Below are 25,626 nucleotides of genomic sequence, written 5' to 3'. Positions count from 1 at the left end.
TGTAGTCTTACCCTCAGTAAATATGGCGGAACAGTCATTTCCGACTTCCGTCTCGTAACGTCCGGGTCCGGGACAAGCGTCAGGGGGCGTGGAGGAGGGCCGAGTGTCTGGTGTCTCAACCAAGTGAAGGTTGAGGATGGGCTGGGGCTGGAGGGTATCGTGCTGTGGACATCAGGTGGCCGCCGCCCTGGCCGGGGTACGAGGAGTGCACGCTGGCCTGGGAGGAGGCTGGAGCCGGGCCGCGGGAGGAGGGAGAGCGGCGGCGGCGGCGGGGCAGGTGAGGACAGGGGGAAGGTCACGGTGTCACCGGCACATGCGGCTGTGTGCGGAGCGCTCTCATTGGTGGAGGCTGCGCCGGGCCTGGTTCTAATGGGCAGCTGTGTCAACCCTACTGTGTGCTCTGCACAGTCCACGGCTGTGTCAACCCTACTGTGTGCTCTGCGCTGTACATTGCTGTGTCAACCCTACTGTGTGCTCTGCGCTGTACAAGGCTGTGTCAACCCTACTGTGTGCTCTGCGCTGTACAAGGCTGTCAACCCTACTGTGTGCTCTGCGCTGTACATTGCTGTGTCAACCCTACTGTGTGCTCTGCGCTGTACAAGGCTGTGTCAACCCTACTGTGTGCTCTGCACTGTACAAGGCTGTGTCAACCCTACTGTGTGCTCTGCGCTGTACAAGGCTGTCAACCCTACTGTGTGCTCTGCACTGTACAAGGCTGTGTCAACCCTACTGTGTGCTCTGCGCTGTACAAGGCTGTGTCAACCCTACTGTGTGCTCTGCACTGTACATTGCTGTGTCAACCCTACTGTGTGCTCTGCGCTGTACATTGCTGTGTCAACCCTACTGTGTGCTCTGCGCTGTACAAGGCTGTGTCAACCCTACTGTGTGCTCTGCACTGTACATTGCTGTGTCAACCCTACTGTGTGCTCTGCGCTGTACAAGGCTGTGTCAACCCTACTGTGTGCTCTGCGCTGTACATTGCTGTGTCAACCCTACTGTGTGCTCTGCGCTGTACAAGGCTGTGTCAACCCTACTGTGTGCTCTGCGCTGTAGAAGGCTGTGTCAACCCTACTGTGTGCTCTGCGCTGTACAAGGCTGTGTCAACCCTACTGTGTGCTCTGCGCTGTACAAGGCTGTGTCAACCCTACTGTGTGCTCTGCGCTGTACATTGCTGTGTCAACCCTACTGTGTGCTCTGCGCTGTACAAGGCTGTGTCAACCCTACTGTGTGCTCTGCGCTGTACAAGGCTGTGTCAACCCTACTGTGTGCTCTGCGCTGTACAAGGCTGTGTCAACCCTACTGTGTGCTCTGCGCTGTACAAGGCTGTGTCAACCCTACTGTGTGCTCTGCGCTGTACCGTCCGTCAAATAGTCCGGGGTCCGCCCCTGCTGATCAGTGCTGCAATCTCCTCACAGCTGATCAGGCTTCCTATCTGCAAAAAAACAAAACAATAACAGAGTGGCCATGGAAACCAAGTGCGTTCCTGAGCAGGAGGCCTAAACCCCATGAAGTGCCTCAGACATCGTGCTGCTGTCTCCACGCCGGTCCTGAACCGCGCGCTTCTCGTTTTCACGTGCGCTATTTGCTCTAACAGATGCAGTTACTCGTGCGCTACATTTCAGGTCACGCTCCCCGCGCTGTAGCTTGTGCACATTCTCTTGACTTCTATGTTCGGTGTCAGATTGCACAGTGGGGATGGCAGTGGTCGCCTGCTTCTGTATCTGGTCCTGGGGGACACAGGGTTGTGCCGTTTATGGATCCAGCGTATGAATGTATATAGTTACTGTCCCCCGTATGACGTGTGCGTCCTGTCCTTGACTAAGGGCATGTTATAGACTCTGACCCCATGGCATATAACGTACAGCGGGGGCCGAGCTGTGGACTCCGGGTAATCTTTACAGCCGGTTATAGATTAGCGTCCACCGTGTTTTCCGATTGATAGAAACCTTACTTTACCACATACGTCCACGCCGGTCAGAACATCTCAGCGGTGTAAGGCCCCATGCACACAACCATATTTTCAGTCCGCAACTGATCTGCAATTCTCGGAAGTGGAACCCCTTCATTTCAAAGGGGCCGCAAATGCACACCGTGCTTTCCATGGCCCTGGAGAAAAAGATATAGCACGTCCTATTCTCTTCTTCTGTTTTTTTGGCCAACAGTAGGACATTTCTACAGGAGTTTAAACATTTTTTTTTTTACAAAAAATGGTGGCATGCACACCGCCAGGAAGAGATATGGTCGTGTGCATGAGGCCTTCCATGCAGATTTCACCCTGGCTACAGATGGAAAGGAGTGAAATCCGCAAAACACATCTACAACGTAATAATGCGCTTTTAATTTGAAGATCCACAGCATGCGCAGTTTGCCGCGTGGAAAGTGTCAGCAGCACGCAGATTAGCGCCGTGGAGTAAATGAGGCTTTAGTACCGCTACCGCATAGTGGCGAAACATGTCGGGAGGGGTGTTTAGTGTAGCAGTGAGCAGTTACATAGGAGCATTAGGAAGCTGAGAGCAAGTCAGAAGTATGTCTGCGGAAGTCAGTTAGTAATAGAGCATTCATGTTGTCGGCTGTAGCAGTAGTTTAAAGGGATTCTGTCATGACATTTTAGGCCCATAACCTAAACATATGGCCAGGTCCGTCCAAATAGCATGAATCCGAAACTGTACTTATTAAATGTGGCTCTATTGGCATATAAAACGGGTTTTTATAACCTGTCATTCACCTACTTAAGGTGCCCAAAGGGACGTCGCTTCATACAGGGTGCCCGGCTGCAGCCATCTCCGTCTGGAGCCCAGCGCCGCCTTCCTCACCTCAGCCCCAACTCCGCAATCGTCCGGTCCCTCTGCCAGATCCCGCGCGTGCGAACTAGGCATAACCTGAGGGATCGGACGATGGCGGGGCTGAGGTGAGGAAGGCGGCGATTTTAACTGGGAAGGCGGCGCTGGGCACCAGACGGAGATGGCTGCAGCCGGGCAACCCTTTATGAAGCAACGTCCCCTTGGGCACCTTAGGTAGGTGAATGACTGACAGGTTATAAAAACCCGTTTTATGTGCTAATAGAGCCACAGGCACATTTAATAAGTACAATTTCGGATTCATGCTATTTGGACGGACCTGGCCATATGTTTAGGTCATAGGTCTAAAATGTCATGACAGAATCCCTTTTAAGTCAGTGGAAAGGGCAAACCAAGTGAAATATAGGTAACCAATTCCGGCTACACTTGTTGCAAATCGAGTACAAGGCAACACATCAGGGGCAGCCCAGAAGGACTACAAATTGTTGTATCGGTCTTCGAACTACTGGACACAATACGTACTGAGCGCTGAGAATAGTTGAGATGAGTGTGTGACGAGTCTAGCCAGCCATGCAGTATCAGATTGCTGGGCTAAGTGTACAGATTCACTGTGAATAAAGTTATACACCCGCATCCCTGCAAACACTCCATTCTGATTAAGGATATAGAGGCAGTAAAACGACCTCCTGCCGATACTAGCGGGAATCATTCATACTTATCAGCTGATTTGCCCTTAGCATTTCCACAACTGACCACATTATAAGGGGTGTTTAAATAGCTGCTGAATGGGACAAAATCCCTGAGTCGCTATTAGCAACCATCAGCAGCTAATAGTCCATTATACAATACACCTCACTGCACTCTGAAAAGTTTAACATTAGTTTTTCCTTATCACACTCGGGTTTTAATATTGAATAGATAAAGGTACATTTTACTATTAGAGACCCCTAAAGGGATTTTTTTTTGGTCCACAGACCGTTGAGTAAAATGAGGCTTTAATAATAAATCCTGATCAGATTTGTAAAGCCTCTTCTACTGTAATCCACTCCAATTGTACCTGCCTCCGTCCGCAGGTTTTCTGTCCTGTGTAAATATACCGTATCATGTAGAGAAAGTTAATACAAGGCACTTACTAATGTATTGTGATTCTCCATATTGCCTCCTTTGCTGGCCGGATTTATTTTTCCATTACTTTACACACTGCTTGTTTCCATGGTTACGACCGCTCTGCAATCCAGATACAAGGCGGCCGTGCTTGCACACCTTGGCCAACAGCACCGGCCTATGGTTAGCTCCTGTGATCCCGGCCACCAGAGAGGCTGGTGCTTTTGCCTTTAGTGTGCAAGCACGGCCACTGCTGATGGATTGCAGGGTGTGCTTGTATTCACTTTCTCTACATGATAAATGCCATTTGCTGAAGTGAGACAACCCCTTTAAAGGAAATATAAAGATATTGCCTTATAGCACTTACTACCTGATTTCCAAATGTGCCTTTCTTTTACGGATTCTTGTTTTCTATCTTCTGAAAAACAGGTTTGTTTGTTATGCAAATGAGCCAGTAAGGTGCCCAGAGGTGAGGCACGCCGCCATCTAGTGCTTGTGCCGCCTCCTCTCCGCTCTGCCATGACTCCCCCCTGCTGCAATACGTCGGGCCTCTCCCGCTATTTCACACTCGTAAAAAGGGGAACAATACCCACAAAGCAGGAACATCTGTGGTTGGCACATGCAGTGATGGCTGACCTCCGGCACTCCAGCTGTGGTGAAGCTACGACTCCCAGCATGCTCCATTCATTTCTGTGGAGTTCTGAGAACAGCCAAGCAAGGGGGCATCTTGGGAGTTGTAGTTTTACCACAGCTGGAGTGCTGGAGGTTAGCTGTCACAGGGATAGAGGATAACCATTACATAATAGTAATAAATGCCGATGGAGCGGCGTCACACGAGTCAGCGAGTGGAGGGGGGTATGTATTGAGGCAGTGTGCGAATACACAGCAGTGACAGTGAGCCACGAAACCACTGGGGCTAAAGTACCTGATAGAATAGAAAAGCACACAGAGATGACCTTAATAATGAAAGTACCGATGGCGGACCGCCCAACGCGTGTTTGCTTTGGCTTCTTCAGGGGAACATGTAGCAGTATTTAGGGCATCCGTCAGCAGTTTTGTCCTTATGACACTGGCTGACCTGTTACATGTGCACTTGTCAGCTGAAGACATCTGTGTTGGTCCCATGTCCATATGTGTCCGCATTGCTGAGAAAAAAGATGTTTTAATATATGCAAATGATCCTCTAGGAGCAACGGGGGCGTTACCATTACACCTAGAGGCTCTGCTCTCTCTGCAACTGTCATACCTTCTCCACTGTGATTGATAGGGCCAGGCAGTGTAAATATGATCTCACCTGCCTGGCCCTGTCAAATTGCAGCAGTTGCAGAGAGAGCAGAGTCTCTAGGTGCTCATTTGTATATATTAAAACATAATATTTCTCAGCAATGCGGTCACAGATGAACATGGGACCAACACAGACGTCTTCAGCTGCCAAGTGCACATGCAACAGGTCAGCCAGTGTCATAGGTACAAATCTGCTGACAGATGCCCTTTAAACGGCCAGGTGCAGACACACACCAGATATCGCTAAACGATCGATATACAAGAAAGGCAGTAGCTTGCTGTACTGTAGACACAGGTGGAAGTGCGTCATATGACGCACATCCCGAAGGGTTAAGGGCATATTATGGGCAGAAATGTGCACATGGTGCAAAATGATGCGCATCACAAGACGCAACTGTTGTAAATGGTAGTAAATGTTGGCCACGCCCCCTCCCAGTAAGACCCATCCACTTTTTTATCACTTTTGAAAAGTGACAAGAGCAGTGAATAGTTGCATATTGTGGTGCAGATATGGTGTGCCCCATGCTTAGCAACTTTATTATACCAGAATAGTGGCAGGAAACATTTAAACGGGTATTCCGGTTACATTAAGGGATAACTATTAGATCAGTGGGGGTCCTACTGCTGGGACCCTCACTGATCACAAGAACAGGGGCTCCATATCCCCTGCAGTCCCCTGAATTAAATGGAGCTGCTGGTCAGGCATGTGTGCGGCTGCTCTATTCATTTCTATGGGAGTTTTGGAGCTAGCCGTGTGCTGTACTTGGCTATCCCCTGAACTCTCTTAGAAAATAATGGAGTGGCTGTACGCATGCCTGACCGGCAGCTCCATCCATTCCCGAGCTATTGTGATCAGTGGAGGTCCCAGCAGTAGGAGCCCCACCAGTCTATTAGATATCCCCTATCCTGGGGTTCTCACGAAAAATATTTTACCGTTTTCAAACCAGCACCTGGATCTGAATACTTTTGTAATTGCATGTAATTAAAAATTTAGCATAGCCACTGAGTAATTTAATAAAATGTATCTGTATAGTGTCACCTGCTGTTTTTTTCTTATTTGTCCAGTTCACTGAGATGGTCGCACATGCTCAGTTTCATCCTTCAACTGCCCCCTGAGCTGTGATAGGGAGCGCATGGGCACGCCCCCTAAGCTGTGATAGGGAGCGCATGGACATGCCCCCTGAGCTGTGATAGGGAGCGCATGGACATGCCCCCTAAGCTGTGATAGGGAGCGCATGGACATGCCCCCTAAGCTGTGATAGGGAGCGCATGGACATGCCCCCTAAGCTGTGATAGGGAGCGCATGGACACGCCCCCTGAGCTGTGATAGGGAGCGCATGGACACGCCCCCTGAGCTTTGATAGGGAGAGCATGGACACGCCCCCGAGCTGTGATAGGGAGCGCATGGACACGCCCCCTGAGCTTTGATAGGGAGAGCATGGACACGCCCCTTGAGCTTTGATAGGGAGAGCATGGACACGCCCCCGAGCTGCCAGCTTGACATAAATCTAGCAGAGCAATGAATGGGGAGATCCCTGGGTCCATGTGAGGTACAGGGCTGGTTCTAGCTTTGTTAGATAGAGATTGTCAAGTACTTTATGATGTCTTGATTTTCATTTGTACATTAATCATGGGATGACCCCTTTAATGTAACTGGAATACCCCTTTAATACATGTCCCTAATTGTATCAGAGCTCAGCAGTGTATAATGATGGCAATCCTGTTCTGCTTAAATGGTGACACCCTAGGTGCTCACAAGGTTGGAAATCGTCACTTGAGGCCTTATTCACACATCAGTGTTTTCCATCAGGGATTGCGCTCAAATTGGAGGCTACACAGAGATGAGGTGTAGTGGAAAGACTTCCCCCTGTTTGGTGAATAAGGCCTCTTTCACACAAGCACGTTTTCCATCTGGATGTGATGCATATAGTGAACACACAGCATCCAGACTGAATCCTGACCCATTCGTGTCAATGGGGGGGTGTGCACATGAGCATCGTTTTTCGTGCATTATCTCTGCATTCAGAAAAATCGCAGCATGCTCTATATATTGTGCGTTTTTCGCGCAGCCCTGGCTCCATAGAAGTGAATTAAGCTTGTGTGAAAAATGGAAGACATCCGGATACAATGCACATTTATTTCACTGGTGGTCGCTGGAGATGTAGATTGTTATTCTTTAGTTTTTCCAGATACAATCCGGACAGTAAAAAAGCAAACAGTGAACGCAGTTGCAGACAAAACTAATTGAACTTGTGTGCAAAACTATAGTTTTTTTTTTTCCCCCTGAACAGACCATGACACAATCAGTATCGCCTTAAGGGCTCGTTTACACCACTGTGCCATTTTTTTGCCGTACGCAAACTGCGGATCCGCAAAACACAGATGGCGCCCGTGTGCCTTCTGCAATTTGTGGAACGGAACAGGAGGCCTATTATAGAAATGCCTATTCTTGTCCGCAAAACGGCATTCTCATAATTTTTGCGGGGCCACAGAACGGAGCAACGGATGCAGCCAGCACAAAGAGTGCTGTCCGCATCTTTTGCGGTCCCATTGAAATGAGTGGTTCCGTATACGGAACGCAGAAAACTCCGGCGCAACACGGCGAAAGGCCGCCGGACTAAAAGTACTGCATGTCCGACTTTTTAGTCCGACGGCCTCTCGCCGTGCTGCGCCGGAGCTCCGCCCCCGTCCCCATGTCAAAATAGCGGCAGGAAGGATCCGACAGGGTGAACAGCCTGTCAGATTCGTCCTGCCGCTAGTGTGAAAGTAGCCTAACACTGACCACCACCAGCAGTTTCTGACATTTGAAGACTGGTAATGATTAGCTCTTCTGAGGTTTTTGCGGTGACGCTCATGGTGCCATCTTGCTTCTCTTGCAGGTACACTGCTCCCTCATGCAGCCAATGTTTTTAAGAAGCTCACTGAGCACTCTCTTGTGGTAAGTACCCGGCAGATCTAGTCTTGCCTTATTTAAAGGGAATCTCCAAATATTCTAGTTTGGTCTGGTCAGTTTTGTTCAATCTATACACCCTGGTCCTCGGTCGCTGCTGTCCCACACGTGTAAAATATAACTTTTAATTCAAAATGCAACTAAAACCCACCACAATGATGCAATATCTAAAAAACATATGGGGTCCAGGCCTGGTACCCCAGTACTGGTAGAGAAATAATAAACCTGCTCCACCTGGTGTAAGGTGCGAGCAGTCTTACCAGGCCAATGAAAATACTGGGATCAGCGAGGGTGTCCAAGGACATCGGGTATATACCGGATACGAGGTCTCGCTGTGGGGTGGCGTCTGTAAAGTTGATGCAGAGCTGTGCCCTAAAAGACCCTATGAGAGGGGAAGGGGACTGATTTCATTCTGCCTATCTATACAGAGCACCCGCCCCGATAGGGGCGACCCCGTCCGGATACCTGTCCCTACTTCAGGCCTGATCCCTAAATCTAAAGAACGTGGCCAGTTAATACATTCCTAGTGACCGCCCGACGTGGCACGTTTCTGTCCGTGTCGACTCTTCAGGGGAAAATTGCAACAAGAAAAAAGAACAAAGAAGCCGCAGGTATATACCCTGCAGCAGTAACTGGGTCAAGCAAATGAACTTGTATTTGCCACCCCTGAGTGCTGGGATGCAAATCTGCAAAGGAGATGGTGATCCAATGCTAGTCGGTCAGGAGGATATGATAATCCTCTATATGGCAGATCCCCTATGGTTGGGGGAATAAACAACACTATGATCTACCAGCCGCGATAAAACACCTAATCTGTGGGGTTTAAATAATACCTGCCTGCTTCTCTTAAAGGAAACGGCGCCGCTCGTGACGTCAGGCGCCAGCGCCGTGGTCACGTGGGATGGGCAGCCAGTAATTGGATAGGGAGAGGCGGTGCATGTGGTTGCCTGGAAACCATGTAGGGCGCATAGGTCTTGCGCATCCATAATGGCGCTGTGAATACAAACCACAGCATAATAATAATTTTGGCATTTATTGCAGGATTATCGACAACAGGAGCCTAGAAGAAAGTCTGAAATAATTAGATGACGCATAAAATGATAATACCGGAGGCAAAAGACCTAGATCGTAAACCCAGATTATATACAAAAAGTTCCCCATTTATACACCCTGAGAGAATTAAGATGGCAGATGTATGTCTTAGATGAAGCAGCCATATTTCAGTCTCTCATTCAGACCCAGAGGGGCAGACGTTTTTAAATAGAATATCCAGCGTGATTCACGCTGGAAGAGATTCCTACCCCAGTCACCTCCTCTGGGTGGACGTTTAACCAGATCAATGCCCATAAACACCAGTTGGGCTTTGCCATTGTGTGTTACATGTACATGTTTATCCTGCATTGATGTCTTTCTAAACATGGTCACCAAAGACCTAGAAGACCTCAAGATCTCTTCACATTATTCCAATTGCACGGTCGGTGACCACTGCCATCTCTACATTATCTGATGACCCCCATATCATTATCAAACCTGCTGACAAGGGGGGCAATATTGTGGTCATGGACTCGGTGCACTATAGGAATGTGTGTAAAAATGTATTGTCTGATAATGAGACCTGAGAGATCCTTGAGAGAGATCCTACCGATATCTACAAGCGTGAATTGAAAGCTATCCTTGATGAAGCCAAGGCCTCTCAGGTTATTACGTCTGATGAATATGCTTTTCTTTTTCCTTTACATCCCCGAAAGGTCAACCTTTTATTGCCTCCCTAAAGATATTGGTATAGATCAGATTATGTCTCCAGCCTGTGCTATTAGGAAGTAGACCAGGGGCCACATCATCGCAGGTCCTCTGGTCTGTGAATGGACATTGCCAGAGTTGGGTTTCCAGACTTTGGAGATTTACTCTGAAGGGGTTGCATTGGGATTGCACCTTCTACCCATTCACTTGGCCTTGATATTTCCTCAACATCTTCCCTCTTCATATCTTCTCCAGCAGGCCACAGTCCAGGCTTCTCCATTTATCCCGGGTACCGTGCTGCTACAGTAAGACCAACAGCGAGGCCAAATACAAGGATCCATTTAAACTTGGGAGCAGAGATCTGAAGAATCTCTATGAGGATATCAAGAAGGTAATTCATCCTTTGTATTCCTACGGATATAGAATTCTGAGCTTGTTCCATATAGAGCAGGACGATGTATACAGCAGCCGGCAATAGACATGCTTGTATGTAGCCTCCTAGCAGGAGGTGAGTAGGTGGGCAGAAGTGACTCTCTGCTGGCCTCCGGCAGAGGGGTAAGCCTTGCTTTGATTGTTGGACTCCACCAGCAGCTAAAGTAGGTTCTATAGACAGTTCTTCTTGGGAAAGAATTCACACATGGCGGATTGAAAGGCAGGCCGACTGCGAAAGTCAGAGTGTAGAATGGAATGGTATCAAATGGTAGCGTCCTCCAAAAAACAAAAAGAAGAAAACAGCAGCACAGTCTGTTAATCGTCGGGTGCAATCCCTCCGGGACAATAGGCAGTGGTGCACTAAAAGATCCAAAAAGCAAAGATGAGGCAGCAGTCCAAGTACAGTGAATGGGTGGTGGAGCGGCTGAAACGTTGCCTTGGGAATAAATGGGTCCACCACCCATTCACTATACTCGGAGTGCTGCCTCATCTTTGCTTTTTGGTTCCTCAAATAGATTCTTATACCCAGGCAGTAGTTCTCATACATGACATCATCGATACATTATTATTATTCTTCATGCACATGATGACATCAGAACATTATAGTGAATTATTCTTAGGTTTCTTGGTATACTTTGTATTTTTTTCCAATATGTGAATACCTGATCTATTCTCTTCCTTTTCATCTTACTTTCTTCTTATTTCATTTTGACACGCTCGTGATAGATCAGCGCTCTTTACTAGAACGGTAAATTGAATACATGGATCTGTCACTAGGACGCCATTACCAGCCTGAAGAATATCTTCCTTTTTTTTAAATTTTATATTAAGACTTGGCTGTTCCTATTTGAAGACATTTCCTATAATGACTGAAAACTTCTATTCTCTGCTCAAGCGGTTGTCTCCCTCCACTTACTAATGTATTGTGATTGTCCATATTGTCTCCTTTGCTGGCCGGATTCCTTCATACCTCTCTGGTGGCCGGGATCGTGGGAGTGCACATAAGCTGGCGCATTTTTCTATAGTGTACCTGCATGACCACCGATGCTGGATTGCAGGGTGGTCGTAACCCCTGGATACGAGCAGTCTATAATGCGATCGAAAAATTAACCAGGCCAGCAAAGATGTCCCGGGTGTCGGACCCCCACGATCAGATACTGATGACCTATACAGAGGATGGGTCATCAGTATGCAAGTCTTGGAAGACCCCTTTAACTTTATATACATGATAAATGCCGTTTGCTGAAATGAAACAACCCCTTTAAGAACACAAGACATTGTATACACTAATAGACAAACTTTCTTCTTTTTACTAAGTTCTTTAAAGGGCATCTGTCAGCAGTTTTGTCCCTATGACACCGGCTGACCTGTTACATGTGCGCTTGGCAGCTGAAGGCATCTGTGTTGACCCCATGTTCATATGTGCCCGCATTGCTGAGCAACATGAGGGTTTATTATATGCAGATGCTGAGACTACTGGAGAATTGGAGGAAGGCTTGATCAGACTACTAGGAGGTGGTCTGCTGTGACTACGAGGGGCTGGTGTCTCGTGACTAGTGAGCAGCAGTGGCCTCGTGTGACACGTTTCTTTATAGCCGCTTCACGTGCCTCAGGCAGAATAATGATTTCCCGTGACCTCGCTTGTCCCATTTATTATACAGGAGCTGTTTATGACGACGCAGGAGCTGAGGGAAATGTGCGAATATTATTTTGATGGAAAAGGGAAAGCACTGAGGCCAATGCTGGTGGTGTTAATGGCACGAGCCTGCAACATCCACCATAACAATTGCCGGTAAGTATGGCTCCATCCTCCCTGATCTGGTCATTGGCTGCAGTTTTCTCACGTTACGTTAATCCCATTAGGTCATGAAAATAACACTTCATTCAAAGTACCATTCTGTTCAGGGGTGGAGGTGTGATGTCCTCCTTTCTCTGTCCCTGCAGGGAAGTGCACCCCACCCAACGGTCTATTGCAGTCATTGCTGAAATGATCCACACGGCGAGTCTAGTACATGATGATGTCATCGATGGTTCTGATTCACGGAGGGGAAAGAAGACGGTCAACCAGATATGGGGTGAAAGAAAGGTAAATTGTGTTCAGTTATAGCAGATGCAACAGAAACACTGGCACCGCATTTAAAGGGGTTGTCTGAGTGTTTGATACTGATAACCTATCCTCAGCATGTGATCGGTGGGGGGTCTGCCAATCAGCTGTTTGAAGAGACTGCGGCCTCCTCACATCTTACCAAGCACAGCGCCACCCATTGTATAGTGGCTGTGCTTGGTATCGCAGCGCAGCCCCATTCACTTCAATGGGTCTGAGCTGCGCCTGGACCATGTGACCAATGAAAGTGACGTCACACATCTGCTACTGCGAGCACCACTGCCTTCTCAAACAGCTGATTATCTGGGGGGGGGGGGGGGTCCTGAGTGTCAGATCCCACCGATCAGATACTTATGACCTACCCGGTGGGTAGGTCATCAGTAATAAAAATTACTTTTACTGTGCATACACATTAAGGACAGTTGAATCCACCGATTTTCAGTGAGACCGCCCAACTATGTAATGTGTACGGGGGTATCCTGAGTTCACGCCGATGGCAGATTTTGGGGACACAAAGCATCAAGCGGTTTGATTTTCACATGCCCATTTCTTTTGTTTTTGGGCGAGATAATCTGCACTAAATGAGTGTGTCAGTGGTCTTGTCTACATTCAGAAGACATGCAGAGCTGCCCTCCCGGCAGTATCAACAGAATACTTTGAAGATTTGGAGCAGTTACCATCAGCGTATCGAGACACAGGCCGTTGGAAATGTCCCCAATATTCTGCTGATGCCGCCTAGAGGACAGCTCGGGGGGATTTGCATTTACCGCAGCTGCTGCTATGTGAATCAGAGGAGGCGTCTGCTAATACATATAGGGGCACATTTATTAAGACTGGCATTTTAGACGACTGTCTTAATACAGCCCTAAGCTGGCGGTGGATCGCCGAAGTTATGGAGACTGAGGCTTCTAAAGGCAGTTCTAAATGTAAGACTGCTTCCTAGCCGTCTTACATTAAGGGTTCATTCACACGTCCGCATCCGTTTCGCAATTTTGCGGAACGGGTGCAGACCCATTCATTTTCAATGGGGCCGGAATGTGCTGTCCGGATCCGCACTTCCGCATCCATGCTTCTGCTAAAAAATAGAACATGTCCGCAATTGCAGACAAGAATAGGACAAGATTAGGCATTTTCTATTATAGTGCCGGCGATGTGCGGTCCGCAAATTGCGGAATGCACATTGCCAGTGTCTGTGTTTTGCGGATCCGCAAAACACTTACGGATGTGTGAATAAACCCTTAGACCTTTTTCTACGCCGTAGAAAATGGTAAATGAGGGGTCTTCCGGCTCGTCCCCTTCCTTGCAGATTGCCACGCAACTAGCTGTTGCGTCACAATCTGCGCCTGAAATATGCCAAATTTAGGAGTATTTCAGAATGATAAATGACCCCCATAGTCGTCTGCTAATAGACATATTGCTGATCGCATTCCCGTAACCACCTAGAATGACTAGTCAGCCTTTCCATGATTTTGGTGAGGCTCCTGTGGAGGAAGCTGTACTCGGTGTGACCCGTAACTATCATATTACATAGTGTGAGATCAGGGACAGGCGGGTATAATTGTCTAACCTGTTTTATTGCCGGTTGTTTTTCAGGCTGTCCTGGCAGGCGATTACATATTGTCTGCAGCCTCTGTAGCCCTGGCACGAATCGGAAATGCCACAGTTATCTCTGTGTTATCTCAGGTCATCGAAGATTTAGTACGTGGTTAGTAAAAATTTTATATATAATTAAATATAGCCTTTGTGCTTTTGTAGGGTCGCTGAGGATTGAGGAGATGGCCTTCTGTAATCACAACTAGGGGCGGTCAGCTGTTACTGAAGGAGTGGACCCCGTGCACTACAGCTCCTTTCATGTACACAGGGGTGGTGCCCATGGCCGGGTTTTCAGATTACATATCCCCACCTCCGCATCCTACCCTTACATATAGCCATAGCACAATGCTTTCATTGGTAACTGAGTTTTAAATGATCCCCTATGGATATTTACCCATGCATTAATCTTGATTATCATATGATATTTAGGTGAATTTCTTCAGTTGGGCTCCAAAGAAAATGAAAATGAACGATTTGCTCACTACCTCGAGAAGACGTTTAAGAAGACGGCGAGTCTGATAGCCAACAGTTGTAAAGCAGTATGTACGTTCCGCATTTTCTCTAGCTAAATGCAGCAAACTGAGCTCTCGTGACTGTTCTGTTAGCAGGAGGCGCAATACAGGCTCCTATTTCTAGTACTTTGGGGAGATTTTCTAAGCATAACGCACCATTATTGGTGTACGAGTGGCTAACTTGCCTAGTGAGTTATCATGACTGTGTGCTGTATGCCATTATCGGGGTACGTCCACCATTTTAATACATTTAAGACGTTTGCCCTTCGTAGGCTCGTTAATCTTACAACACCATAGGAAAATCTCCCCCAGTTAGGCCTCTTGCACACTAACGTATTTTCATTCCGTTTCCGTTCCGTATACGGAACCATTTATTTCAATGGGTCCGCAAAAAAAAATTAAGGTACTCCATGTGCATTCCGTTTCCGTATTTCCGTTCCTCCAAAAAAATAGAACATGTCCTATTATTGTCCGCATTACGGACAAGGATAGGACTGTTCTATTAGGGGCCATCTGTTCCGTTACGCAAAATACGGAATGCACACGGATGTTATCCGTATGTATTTTGCGATCTGCAAAAAATACGGTCATGTGCAAGAGGCCATATACAGATCGTTACACGCAGACTGCGTTCACTCACTTCCTCCCAAATAGATTTTTATTAACATTGGTAGATAATTAAAGGGGTTGTGCATGACATTGATCTATTCTCAGGATATCGATATCAGATCGGCGGGGGTCTGACCCCCATGATCGGCTACGGTGGTTGTCCTCTTCAGTGGTTACCTGCAGTTTCATCGCCGCGCAGGTAAACACTGAAGAGGGTGGTAGCACTCGCACACGAAAGCCTCGGCCTCTTTAAACAGTTGAACAGTGTGGGTGTGTTGGACCCCCGCCAATTTCATATTGATGAGCCATCCTGAGGATTAGTCATTAATATCATGACACTGGACAGCCCCGTTAAAGGGGTCTTCCAGGATTTCAGTATTGATGACCTTTCATAAGGATAGGTCAATATCTATCTGATTAATGGAGATCCATCTCTCAGCACCCCCACCGATCAGCTGTTGATGGGGCCCCATCGCTTGGGCGATAACCATGAACTCTTCCTCGGCCTGTGACGTCATGTCCATTGGTCACATGGCCTTTGTGTAGCTCACTCCCATTCAGGTGAATGGAACCGAGCTGCAATACAAAGAGCAGCCACAATACAATGTATGGCGCTCTGCTTGGTATGCTATGGCCGCAGCGCTTGTCCCCTTTAGACAGTTGAACGGCAGGGGTGCAGGGAGTCGGACGCTTATTCTCCTGTGAATGGGTCATTAATGTTTGAGTGCTGGAAAACCCATTTAATGGCGGTTCTTCTATTATGATGGCTTCTTGCTGCATCCTCAAAGTTAAAGGGGATCTGTCACAGTTTGTGACATGTCTGTTTTACTAAATTCTTCTATTTGCCCTAAAATACAAGTTCTGTTGTTAGAACACTGCATTGAGGGATAAATGAGGAACATAATGCAGAGTTCAAAGAATGTCCTATAATAGGTCCTCATCAATGATTACCTGGGGTAAACTCTCAACTGGTGGCCCATCCTACTGTGCAGATACTGATCTATTTACATCAGACGTGTCCAAGGGAGACCCAGCTTAGGACCTAGATGTATGTGGTTTGTGACTCTTAAGAACTAATTGTTCCTAGTAAAACTATAGTCTTTGTCTAAGAAAAAAAAAAATACACATATATATTAGCGCAAAGGGGGGTATTTACAGTGCATTTCTCTAATTTCAGGTGTCAATCTTGGCCTCTCCTGATCCTGCGGTCCATGAGATTGCATACCAGTATGGAAAGAACATAGGAATAGCCTTCCAGGTAGATATTACCTTGATTGTATCTTCCAGTATGTCAGTTAAGAAATTTGCGTCAGGATCCTCCTTCATAGTTCTTGTAGCAAAAAAATGACCTGCTTTTTTCCAGAAGTTGCACCACTTACGTGAATGGTCATAACTGCAGTACCAGAAAAAAAATTGTGGGGTAAAAATTGTGCTTTTTCCAGAAAAAAAGAAAATTTTTACTAGTCTCATGCAAAAAATTTAAAGTGTAACTGTCGTTCTGTATTTATTTGTATAATGCATAGGGGCAGTGATGCTGACCATTTTTGTAATATACTTTAATTACTGAAATCATACATTTCTTTTAGAAAAATAGCTCTAAAGTGGCCCATTTTGAACCTTAGCAACGCTCCTCTGTCTTCTGTTTACATAACAGTCAGTGTTAGCAAGTCTCCACTGTTATGTAAACAAGACAGAGGAGCGTTGCTAAGGCTCAAAATGGGCCACTTTAGGGCTCTTTCACACTTGCGTTGTTCTGTTCCGGCATAGAGTTCCGTCGTCGGGGCTCTATGCCGGAAGAATCCTGATCAGGATTATCCTAATGCATTCTGAATAGAGAGAAATCCGTTCAGGATGTCTTCAGTTCCGGAACGGAATGTTTTTTGGCCGGAGAAAATACCGCAGCATGGTCAAAAATCCTGAACACTTGCCGCAAGGCCGGATCCGGAATTAATGCTCATTAAAAGGCATTAATCCGGATCCGGCCTTAAGCTAAACGTCGTTTTGGCGCATTACCGGATCCGACGTTTAGCTTTTTCTGAATGGTTACCATGGCTGCCAGGACGCTAAAGTCCTGTTTGCCATGGTAAAGTGTAGTGGGGAGCGGGGGAGCAGCATACTTGCCGTCCGTGCGGCTCCCCGGGCGTTTCAGAGTGACATCAGGGCACCCCACTCGCATGGGTGACGTGATCGCATGGATCACGTCATCCATGCGCATGGGGCGCCCTGACGTCATTCTGGAGCGCCCCCGGGAGCCGCACGGACGGTAAGTATACTGCTCCCCCGCTCCCCACTACTACTATGGCAACCAGGACTTTAATAGCGTCCTGGGTGCCATAGTAACACTGAACGCATTTTGAAGACGGATCCGTCTTCAAATGCTTTCAGTTCATTTGCGGTGTTACGGATCCGGCGGGCACTTCCGGCAAATGGAGTACACGACGGATCCGGACAACGCAAGTGTGAAAGAGGCCTAAGAGCTATTTTTCTAATAGAAATTTCTGATTTCAGTAATCAAAGTATATTACAAAAATGGTCAGCATCACTGCCCCAATAAATTACACAAATAAATACAGAACAACAGTTACTTTAAAATATAACTTTAGTTGACCATTTAGTTATATCTTAAAATATTTATTCTAATATTTTATTTACTTTCTAATTTTACCACCAAAATAGTCCCCTGAAGTCCCTTCCTTCTTGAGCGCATAGAGAATCCGTGCACTGCAGCCATGTGTGGGGTGTACGGATACTGATATGTACAACATGCGCTGTAGTGACCGCTGTACTGGCAGGAGGACACCTTGCTGTTCTTGCCTGTGCCCTCTGCTGAAAGCTCTGCCATAGAACCTCAGTGCAGGATACTACACCACATATGTCAAATTCGTGGCCCTCCAGCTACTGCAAAACTACAACTTCCAGCCAGCTATCAGGGCATGCTAGGAGTTGTAGTTCTGCAACAACTGGAGGGCAACTAATTTGACATTCCTGCCCTACACCGATGTTATATGCAGAAGTGTTAGCGGAGCGCAGCGAGGTCATGGCTGCTCCTGTCTGTTCTCATTGCGCCCCGCTGAAATCTCTGCAGGGCAGGAATCGGCAACCTCCGGCACTCCAGCTGTTCTGCAACTACAACTCCCAGAATCCTCTCTGCACTTTTATGGGAGTTACAATAGCAGCCAAATAAGTGTGCATGCTGGGATCTGTAGTTTCACAGCAGCTGGAGTGCCGAATGTTGCTGATCCCTGTTTTAGGGTATCCTGCCCACGTGTTCTATGGCAGAGCCTTCAGCGGAGGGCACAGGCAGGAGTAGCGGGGTGTGCTTCTGCCGATACATAGCTCACTGCAACGCATATTGTACGAACCAGTATCCATACACCACATGCATGGCCGCGGTATAGGGATTCTGTATGACCTGCAGTGAATAGCACTCAGGAGGCAGGAACTTCAGGGGCCTCTATTGGTGGTAAAATGTAGAAAATAAAGTATATTAGAAGAAAAAAAATTTAGGGCATTTCTAACACTTCAACTAAAACTTTTAAAAACATTTAGGGACAGTTTAAGCTTATGAATAAATAAATAAGATGTCACACTAAGAACACCTAAACGACACCAGGTGCTCCTGTTAATTGAGACCACTCACTCAATACAAAAGAGCATAAAATATATAGTAAACAGGGCACTCAAGGAAACCGTGACCATGTATTAGAAGCAAATATGAGCTTTATTAATAAAATATAGTTAATAAATAGTGAATCACAATTAGAAATGCAATACAATAAACTACAAATAAAATATAATCGATTGGCCAAACCAGTATATAATTGATAATATTGGATCGGATTATCGATTATATACTGGTTTGGCCAATCGATTATATTTTATTTGTAGTTTATTGTATTGCATTTCTAATTGTGATTCACTATTTATTAACTATATTTTATTAATAAAGCTCATATTTGCTTCTAATGCATGGTCACCGTTTCCTTGAGTGCCCTGTTTACTATACAGTTTAAGCTTAGCCTTGGAAGGTTTGGGTCATCCAGGGTAAGAATGGCTAATGGTAGCGCGTCAAGCTCAGTGTATTTGCATGATTTAGGCTTAAACATCACTTTGTCATTATTGTAGCTGCTGAAAGTGATTTCGCTGGACACCCCGTATCCCCACAATCTATGGGGGCAGCTGTTATGTTATTGCTTACATCACGTCTAATGTGTTCCACCTTGTAGCTCATCGATGATGTCTTAGATTATACATCTTGTGCTGATCAGTTGGGAAAACCAGCGGCTGCAGATCTGAAATTAGGATTAGCCACCGGTCCAGTTTTATTCGCTTGTCAAAAGGTGAGGCATGGCGGGATAAACCCTGCGTCTTCTATTCCATGTTCTGTATGATTGGTTCAGCGTACCTCTGATTATTTCACATCAGGCTTTCCCTGCCGTCCTATACCAAACACCATGACTGATCTAATCGGCAGTCCCAGTGTAATGTGGATATTGTATGATTATTAATGGTGTGTCTTCTGCCTGTAGTTCCCCGAGCTGAACGCTTTGATAATGAGGAGATTCAGTTTACCGGGAGACGTTGAACAAGCATGGCAGTATGTCAGACAGGTAAGATGCACAATATGGGGATACAAACGTAATGTTACTGACTGCTGGGAACCTTCACCACAGACCAGCATAAGGGAACTCCGACAAACTGTTAAGGAATTGTGTCGACAGAGAATCGCACTCTGTAATGTATTCCTGGTACTGAAGTGACGCTTCAGCCACAATCACACGGCAGAGAGCAACGGGCGTGTGACAGACCTTTTATTTGTAACAGCCATTTTTTAGAGCCAATTGAAGTCAATTCAAAGACTATTCACATGGATGTTTTTATTTTAAGGGCCAGTGAATAGTGTCCTATTTTTGTCTGTTTTCAGGGCCAGGCAGACCCCATTGAAATCAATGAGACCTTTTTTAACAGTCATTTAGACAGGAGTGCACAAAAAAAATGGGTGCACTTTTATTTAACACCTCATCCACTCGCTCGCGCAGGGACACTTGCTCTTCACTGGATGCAGAAGGACCTGACATTCCCAGAGAGATGACATCACCACACTGGGAGCACAGGTCCTTTCCTGCTAGATCCAGTGAGGAGCGGGTGTCGCTGCGCGAGCAAGTGGATAAGGTATTATTTAAAAAAAATTTTTTTTACACAAGCAGAATAAGGGCGAAAGGGGGGATAGTGGGAGCCACTAATGGGGGCAGTCATAATACTGGGGCCGCTAAGGGGGAGGGGGGCATTTATAATATTGGTGGCCACTAATGGGGGCATTCATGATACTGGGGGCCACTAATGGGGGCAGTCATAATACTGGGGCCGCTAATGGGGGGCATTCATAATGCTGGGGGCCACTAACGGGTGGGTCATTAATCATACTGGTGGCACTATGGGGGGAGGGTTGATGGCCAGAAAATGGCCTTGAACAATTGGCACACTATCAGGTTTTTATTTTGTTTCAGTGTAGCATTAGGCCTCATTCACACGCCAAAGCTATGTGCGCAGATCTAGTGCAGTGCCTTCTGGCATCCTTATGGGCCCACAGAGACCGTATTGTACTCTGGAAGCAATACCTCAATAATAACATAGTATATAAGGCCAAAAAAAAGACATTTGTCCATCCAGTTCGGCCTGTCATCCTGCAAGTTGATCCAGAGGAAGGCAAAAAAAAAACCTGTGAGGTAGAAGCCAATTTTCCTCACTTTAGGGGAATAAAAAATTCCTTCCCGACTCCAATCAGGCAATCAGAATAACTCCCTGGATCAACGACCCCTCTCTAGTAGCTATAGCCTGTAATATTATTACACCCCAGAAACACATCCAGGCCCCTCTTGAATTCCTTTAGTGTACTCCCCATCACCACCTCCTCAGGCAGAGAGTTCCATAGTCTCACTGCTCTTACCGTAAAGAATCCTCTTCTATGTTTGTGTAGAAACCTTCTTTCCTCCAGACGCAGATGATGTCCCCTCGTCACAGTCACAGTCCTGGGGATAAATAGATGATGGGAGAGATCTCTGTACTGACCCCTGATATATTTATACATAGTAATTAGATCTCCCCTCAGTCGTCTTTTTTCTAAAGTGAATATTAGTGAATAACCCTAATACTACATACAGCGGAGCCAGCCTAACCCCGGGGGGGGCTCAGTATAAAATCGGAGATGCACTGTGGTGTAGCACGAGCCAGTGGGTGATAGATGCCATGTTACCGCTCTGTATGACATGGATGTTCACACTGCCATGCTTATGAGGACTTGTCCCGTTAGTACACATTGGGCTATATGTGGGTGCTCGTAAAATAATTGCACCTAAACACCCAATAGAGCAAGTCCAGGAACCTGTCACCGCTTATCTCCAGCAGAGACTCATTTACCTCCTTGATCCCCCTCTAATCGTGACCTTGATGTCCTGCCAGCCTCCATAGACATTAGGTTATCGGTGAATCTGCCGCCAGTGACCAGCGATAAACACTTGTATCAGAAAACGTGATGCCGTCCCTGTATGATAACCTGAGCCGACGAGTAACTTCTCTTTCTGTCCGCTGACCAGAGTGACGGTGTCCACCAAACCACCTACCTCGCCCAGCGCTACTGTAGCGAAGCAATCCGAGAGATCAGCAAACTGCAGCCGTCCCCCGAGAGAGACGCTCTCATTCAGCTGACAGAAACTGTGCTAACAAGGGACAAGTGATGGAGAACCTGAACTGCACCAGGCAGCTACCACCAAACAGTGCCTCGAGCCACACTTACCGAAACACAGCCGGTTTCCTGTGCGGGCCACCAAAAAGACTTTTCGAGAAGAACCTGCGAGATGTTTATTACGCCTTTCACCGTGACAGTACTGTATTTTTTTTTAAAGATTTAGGTTTTATCAGTGTAAAAGCCATATTATGTCTAAAAGAGAGGGGGCAAAATCTATTTAAAAGCATAAAATCTATTCTGGATCTCAAAGAAGTTATTTTTTAATTGTATTTTTTTTTTATCCTAGCTCTTAATCGAATATTAATATTATCATTGAAACAGAACGAAGTGGCAGCGACTGGTTGGACGGCCTTGAGGTATTAGAGACTGTGTAGGGTGAAATAATATCCAATAATCTGGCACGTGGCGGCGGTAATTATCTTTTTAGTCAAATTCTTCAGCCCCCATGTCTCAATCATTGTGCCATTCATCTAAAATTGGAGAGCGGATGTTTTGGCATTAAAGGAACACTGACCATAGTAATTCTCTCCGTCCTCCTATGTTGTCTGGTATTGCGGTCAGACCTGATTGATGTGTATTTCCCAGGAGGTCGGCTATATCCCCTCTCACTGTCCCGCGTCTAGCGGTAGAACAATCCACCTCCGCCATGGCTCTGTTTGCAGCACGCTTACCAAAGTTGCACGCCAATTCTGGCAGAAAAGTTGCAAATTTCAGATCAAAAGGCATTCTGCACAAAACTGGAGACTTTTGACAGTTCTCCGCCATTCTCTCTCTAGAGAAGTCGACGGAGCTTAACAGAGGAGGGACACATTTACAATAATTTGGTGTCAATTATAACCGAAAGCTAGGAACCGGCATAGATTGCAGCATGTGGCACATGGGCAGTACAAGATGCGGTACATTTGTTAAGAGGTGTGCACCTCTTAAAGGGGTTATCTGAGACTAAAAAATGTCCCCCATATGCCCAGGCCCCTCACACTGAATATACTTACCTGGCTCCCTACACTGCTGCTGCTGCTTCTCCCCGTGCTCGGATGAAAACATCCGGTGTCAGGGGCAGCAGTAAATGGCGGACGGGGACAAGCCTCCGTAGCCTCCCCTGCAATTGGCTGCTCCCCTGACATCGGATGTTTCCATCCGCGCACAGGGAGAAGCAGCGGAGGCCAGGAGCGGCACGGGGAGCCGGGTAAGTAGATTCGGTGTGAGAGGCCTGGGCATAGGCGGTACATTTATTATTATTTTTTGTCTTTGATAACCCCTTTAATAAATTAGATGCATCTTACTCCAGCGGAATTTAGCCTTCGTCTTTGTGCACACAACCGTATGCATCTTGTGGTCCAGTTTTTATTTCTTTGCAAACCCATTGACTTCAATGGGTCAGCGGTCTGGTGTCATTTTGCAGAACGGACAGGGATGATCTGTGTGCTTTCCGCCTCCGTCTGTCCGTTCTGCAAAAAGATCGAACATGGCCTATATTTGGCGGCAAAACAGACAGTATCTTTATTTCGTGGATGCGCATTTTGCGGCCTGCAAAATGCATATGGTCGCGTGCATGAGTCCTAGGATTGGTGTATAAAAGGCCAGTCTATAGTAAATGTGCCCCACTGAGTGTTAGGGCTCATTTGGACGGCAGTACGATGTCCGCAAAATGCGGATCCGTTTTTCTGCAGACAGTTCAGTATGTCTGCAAAATCAGATTGCATTCTGCATTTTTGCGGACTTATAGACTTCAATGGGGACATGTCCTCATTTTCACTGACAAGTGTTTTATTTGTTTTGTGGCGCCGTAGAACGGAAGAAAAGAGCCCCATAGAGGTGGAAAGGTCTGCAACTGATCCGCATTTTTGCAGACAGCATACCGCCGTCTGAATGAGCCCTTAAAAAGCTTTTCCAAGACTTTAATACTGGTGACCTATCCTCGGGACCAGTGATGGTTTATTTCTTATCCTGTGGATAGGTGATACTGGTTTTTCATCCCCAATCTCTTCTGGAAGATGCAAGACATTCTGCATGTTCTTCTATCATTCTTTTCTAGGCTTGGTGTTCCTCTAATGCAGCGTTTCTGAATTTCAGCCCTCAGGTCACATTTGACTGGTTATATAAGATTTTATCTCGATCACCTCTCATGACATCATTTTTAGTAAATACTTGTATTCACCTTAAAAACTAAAACATTTAGGGCATCTTTACTTAGAAATCTGTGTGTCATTCCCCCTAATAGAGTATGAATACATTGACAGCTGGGTGTTATCCTTCATCTTGTCCCTACACAGTCAGTGGTTAATGTAGTCCTAATTTTCTAGGAGGAATAATAGAGGAAGTGCACAATACTGACCTCCACAAAGAGATTTGTGGGGAATACTAATATTTACAACAGAGAAGTAAGGGGGAGGTGACGGGTCCGCTAACCCTTTGCATACCTTATTGGACATCTCGTGATATATATATATTTTGTATTTTTATGGATTTCTAGTTGGGGGAGTGGAAATGACTATATAAAACCACAGCTGCATCTATTATCTACCAGTAACGCCAACAGCACTACTCCCATCGTTTGTCATTTCAGCCACTATAATTGTATATTTGTGTTTTTTTCCAAATCTTTGGCTAAAATAAACATTTAGGTCCTGAACCAAACAAGGCTAATGGTTAGGACCGGAGGGGCCCCGGTTGATATTCATGAAGCCTTGCAAACTTAGAAAAATCTCAGGATCCCAAGACTTGTGACGGGCACTAACACCATTCCAATAGTCAGAAGAGAACCATGGGTCTTCTATGTATGTGAATGTATATACCGTATACCCCTGCTCGGTGGACATTTCATCTTTCTCCTCGCTCTTTCAATGCAGTAGTGATATGAAAGGCTTTCGTGACCACTGTCCTTCTAGACCACTATTGAATTAGCCAGAAGTAGACAAGCCTTTTAGGAACATGGGACATCACTCCTGCTTAGAGCTCCTGCAATTGCCCATAGCAATCAATTTTTTTTTTAATAAAGGGCCTATCGATAGGATATGTCACCAATATCAGATAGGTGGGGGTCCCTCATCTGAGACCTGCTCCTATCTCCAAAACGGGACCCCCCAAAGTGAGCAGCCTCATGCTTGGACACCTTCCGTTTTATTTTTGATTGGCTCAGCTATCTCCAGCAGTCCGGGCCTGCGCACTGCGCTCTCCATTCATTTCTATCGGACTTCTGTTTTTGGAGCTTCCAAATAAATAAATGGATGGAGAGCACGCAGCACATGCGCAGTGTGCTCTCCTTCACTTTCTGAGGCCCCTTTTGGAGATGGGGTACTACTGAAGATAGCCAAGCCAGTATTTTCGGCAGTCCTATAGAAATAAATGGAGGGCGGCCAAACACGCACAGCTGCTCTCCGTCCTGTTCTGGAAATAGAAGCGGGTCTCAGAGGTGGGATCCGCACCTATCTAATATCCTAGCGCTATGCCACCAATATCTTAGATGAGGCGGCCCCTTTAATGTTCGAAAAAAAATATGTATGTGAACTGATAGGTTTCTATAGGTAACTGTCCCATTGTTTGTCTGCATTAGTTTTTATACATGTGGCCTTTTTGGCTACATTATTACTTTTGTGGGCACCTGACCTTTTGACTGGTACAGAAACCACAGCCAGTCCCTTGCCCTCAGGACCCAGCCGATTGACTGGCATATCCTACCTGATAAGGCTACTTTTACACTGGCGTTTTGGTTTCCGTTTCTGAGATCCGTCATGGGCTCTCACAAGCGGTCCAAT

General features: G+C 46.4%; 2 protein-coding genes across 4 annotated transcripts in view; one reads left to right on the top strand and one right to left on the bottom strand.

Moving 5' to 3' along the window:
- LOC121002814 (protein adenylyltransferase SelO-like) overlaps positions 1–143 on the bottom strand; it is a 49,799-nt gene extending 49,656 nt beyond the window's left edge. The window contains exon 1 of one of the 2 annotated variants that reach the window (XM_040434389.1): positions 12–143. The gene's annotated coding sequence lies outside the window, so the exon portion shown is untranslated. The remainder of the gene's footprint in view (positions 1–11) is intronic. The other variant, XM_040434387.1, reaches the window with a different exon arrangement.
- PDSS1 (decaprenyl diphosphate synthase subunit 1) lies at positions 19–22,905 on the top strand. Of its 2 annotated transcripts, none has more exons than XM_040434392.1 (11): positions 19–277; positions 8,066–8,124; positions 10,135–10,267; positions 11,970–12,100; positions 12,253–12,394; positions 14,006–14,117; positions 14,435–14,544; positions 16,304–16,384; positions 19,353–19,466; positions 19,656–19,736; positions 21,720–22,905. In XM_040434392.1, exons 1-11 carry the CDS (start codon positions 137–139, stop codon positions 21,858–21,860), a joined length of 1,245 nt encoding a protein of 414 aa, XP_040290326.1. In that variant the 5' UTR covers positions 19–136; the 3' UTR covers positions 21,861–22,905. The 2 variants fall into 2 exon arrangements, with proteins under 2 accessions (XP_040290326.1, XP_040290325.1); XM_040434391.1 differs by having other exon boundaries at positions 10,132–10,267.
- The last annotated feature ends 2,721 nt before the right edge of the window (positions 22,906–25,626 follow it).

The sequence above is a fragment of the Bufo bufo genome, chromosome 5 (assembly GCF_905171765.1).
Source record: "Bufo bufo chromosome 5, aBufBuf1.1, whole genome shotgun sequence".
NCBI lineage: Eukaryota > Metazoa > Chordata > Amphibia > Anura > Bufonidae > Bufo > Bufo bufo.
Note: the sequence above shows the minus strand (reverse complement) of the source record. Positions and strands in the feature narration are given on the sequence as shown.

Excerpts from the sequence above, each read along its gene's own strand:
- PDSS1 (XM_040434391.1), top strand. The coding sequence starts at position 137 with ATGGGCTGGGGCTGGAGGGTATCGTGCTGTGGACATCAGGTGGCCGCC. Across the intron at positions 10,268-11,969 it reads TCTATGAGGATATCAAGAAG|GAGCTGTTTATGACGACGCA; the intron begins GTAATTCATCCT and ends TTTATTATACAG. Across the intron at positions 14,118-14,434 it reads CATCGAAGATTTAGTACGTG|GTGAATTTCTTCAGTTGGGC; the intron begins GTTAGTAAAAAT and ends TATGATATTTAG.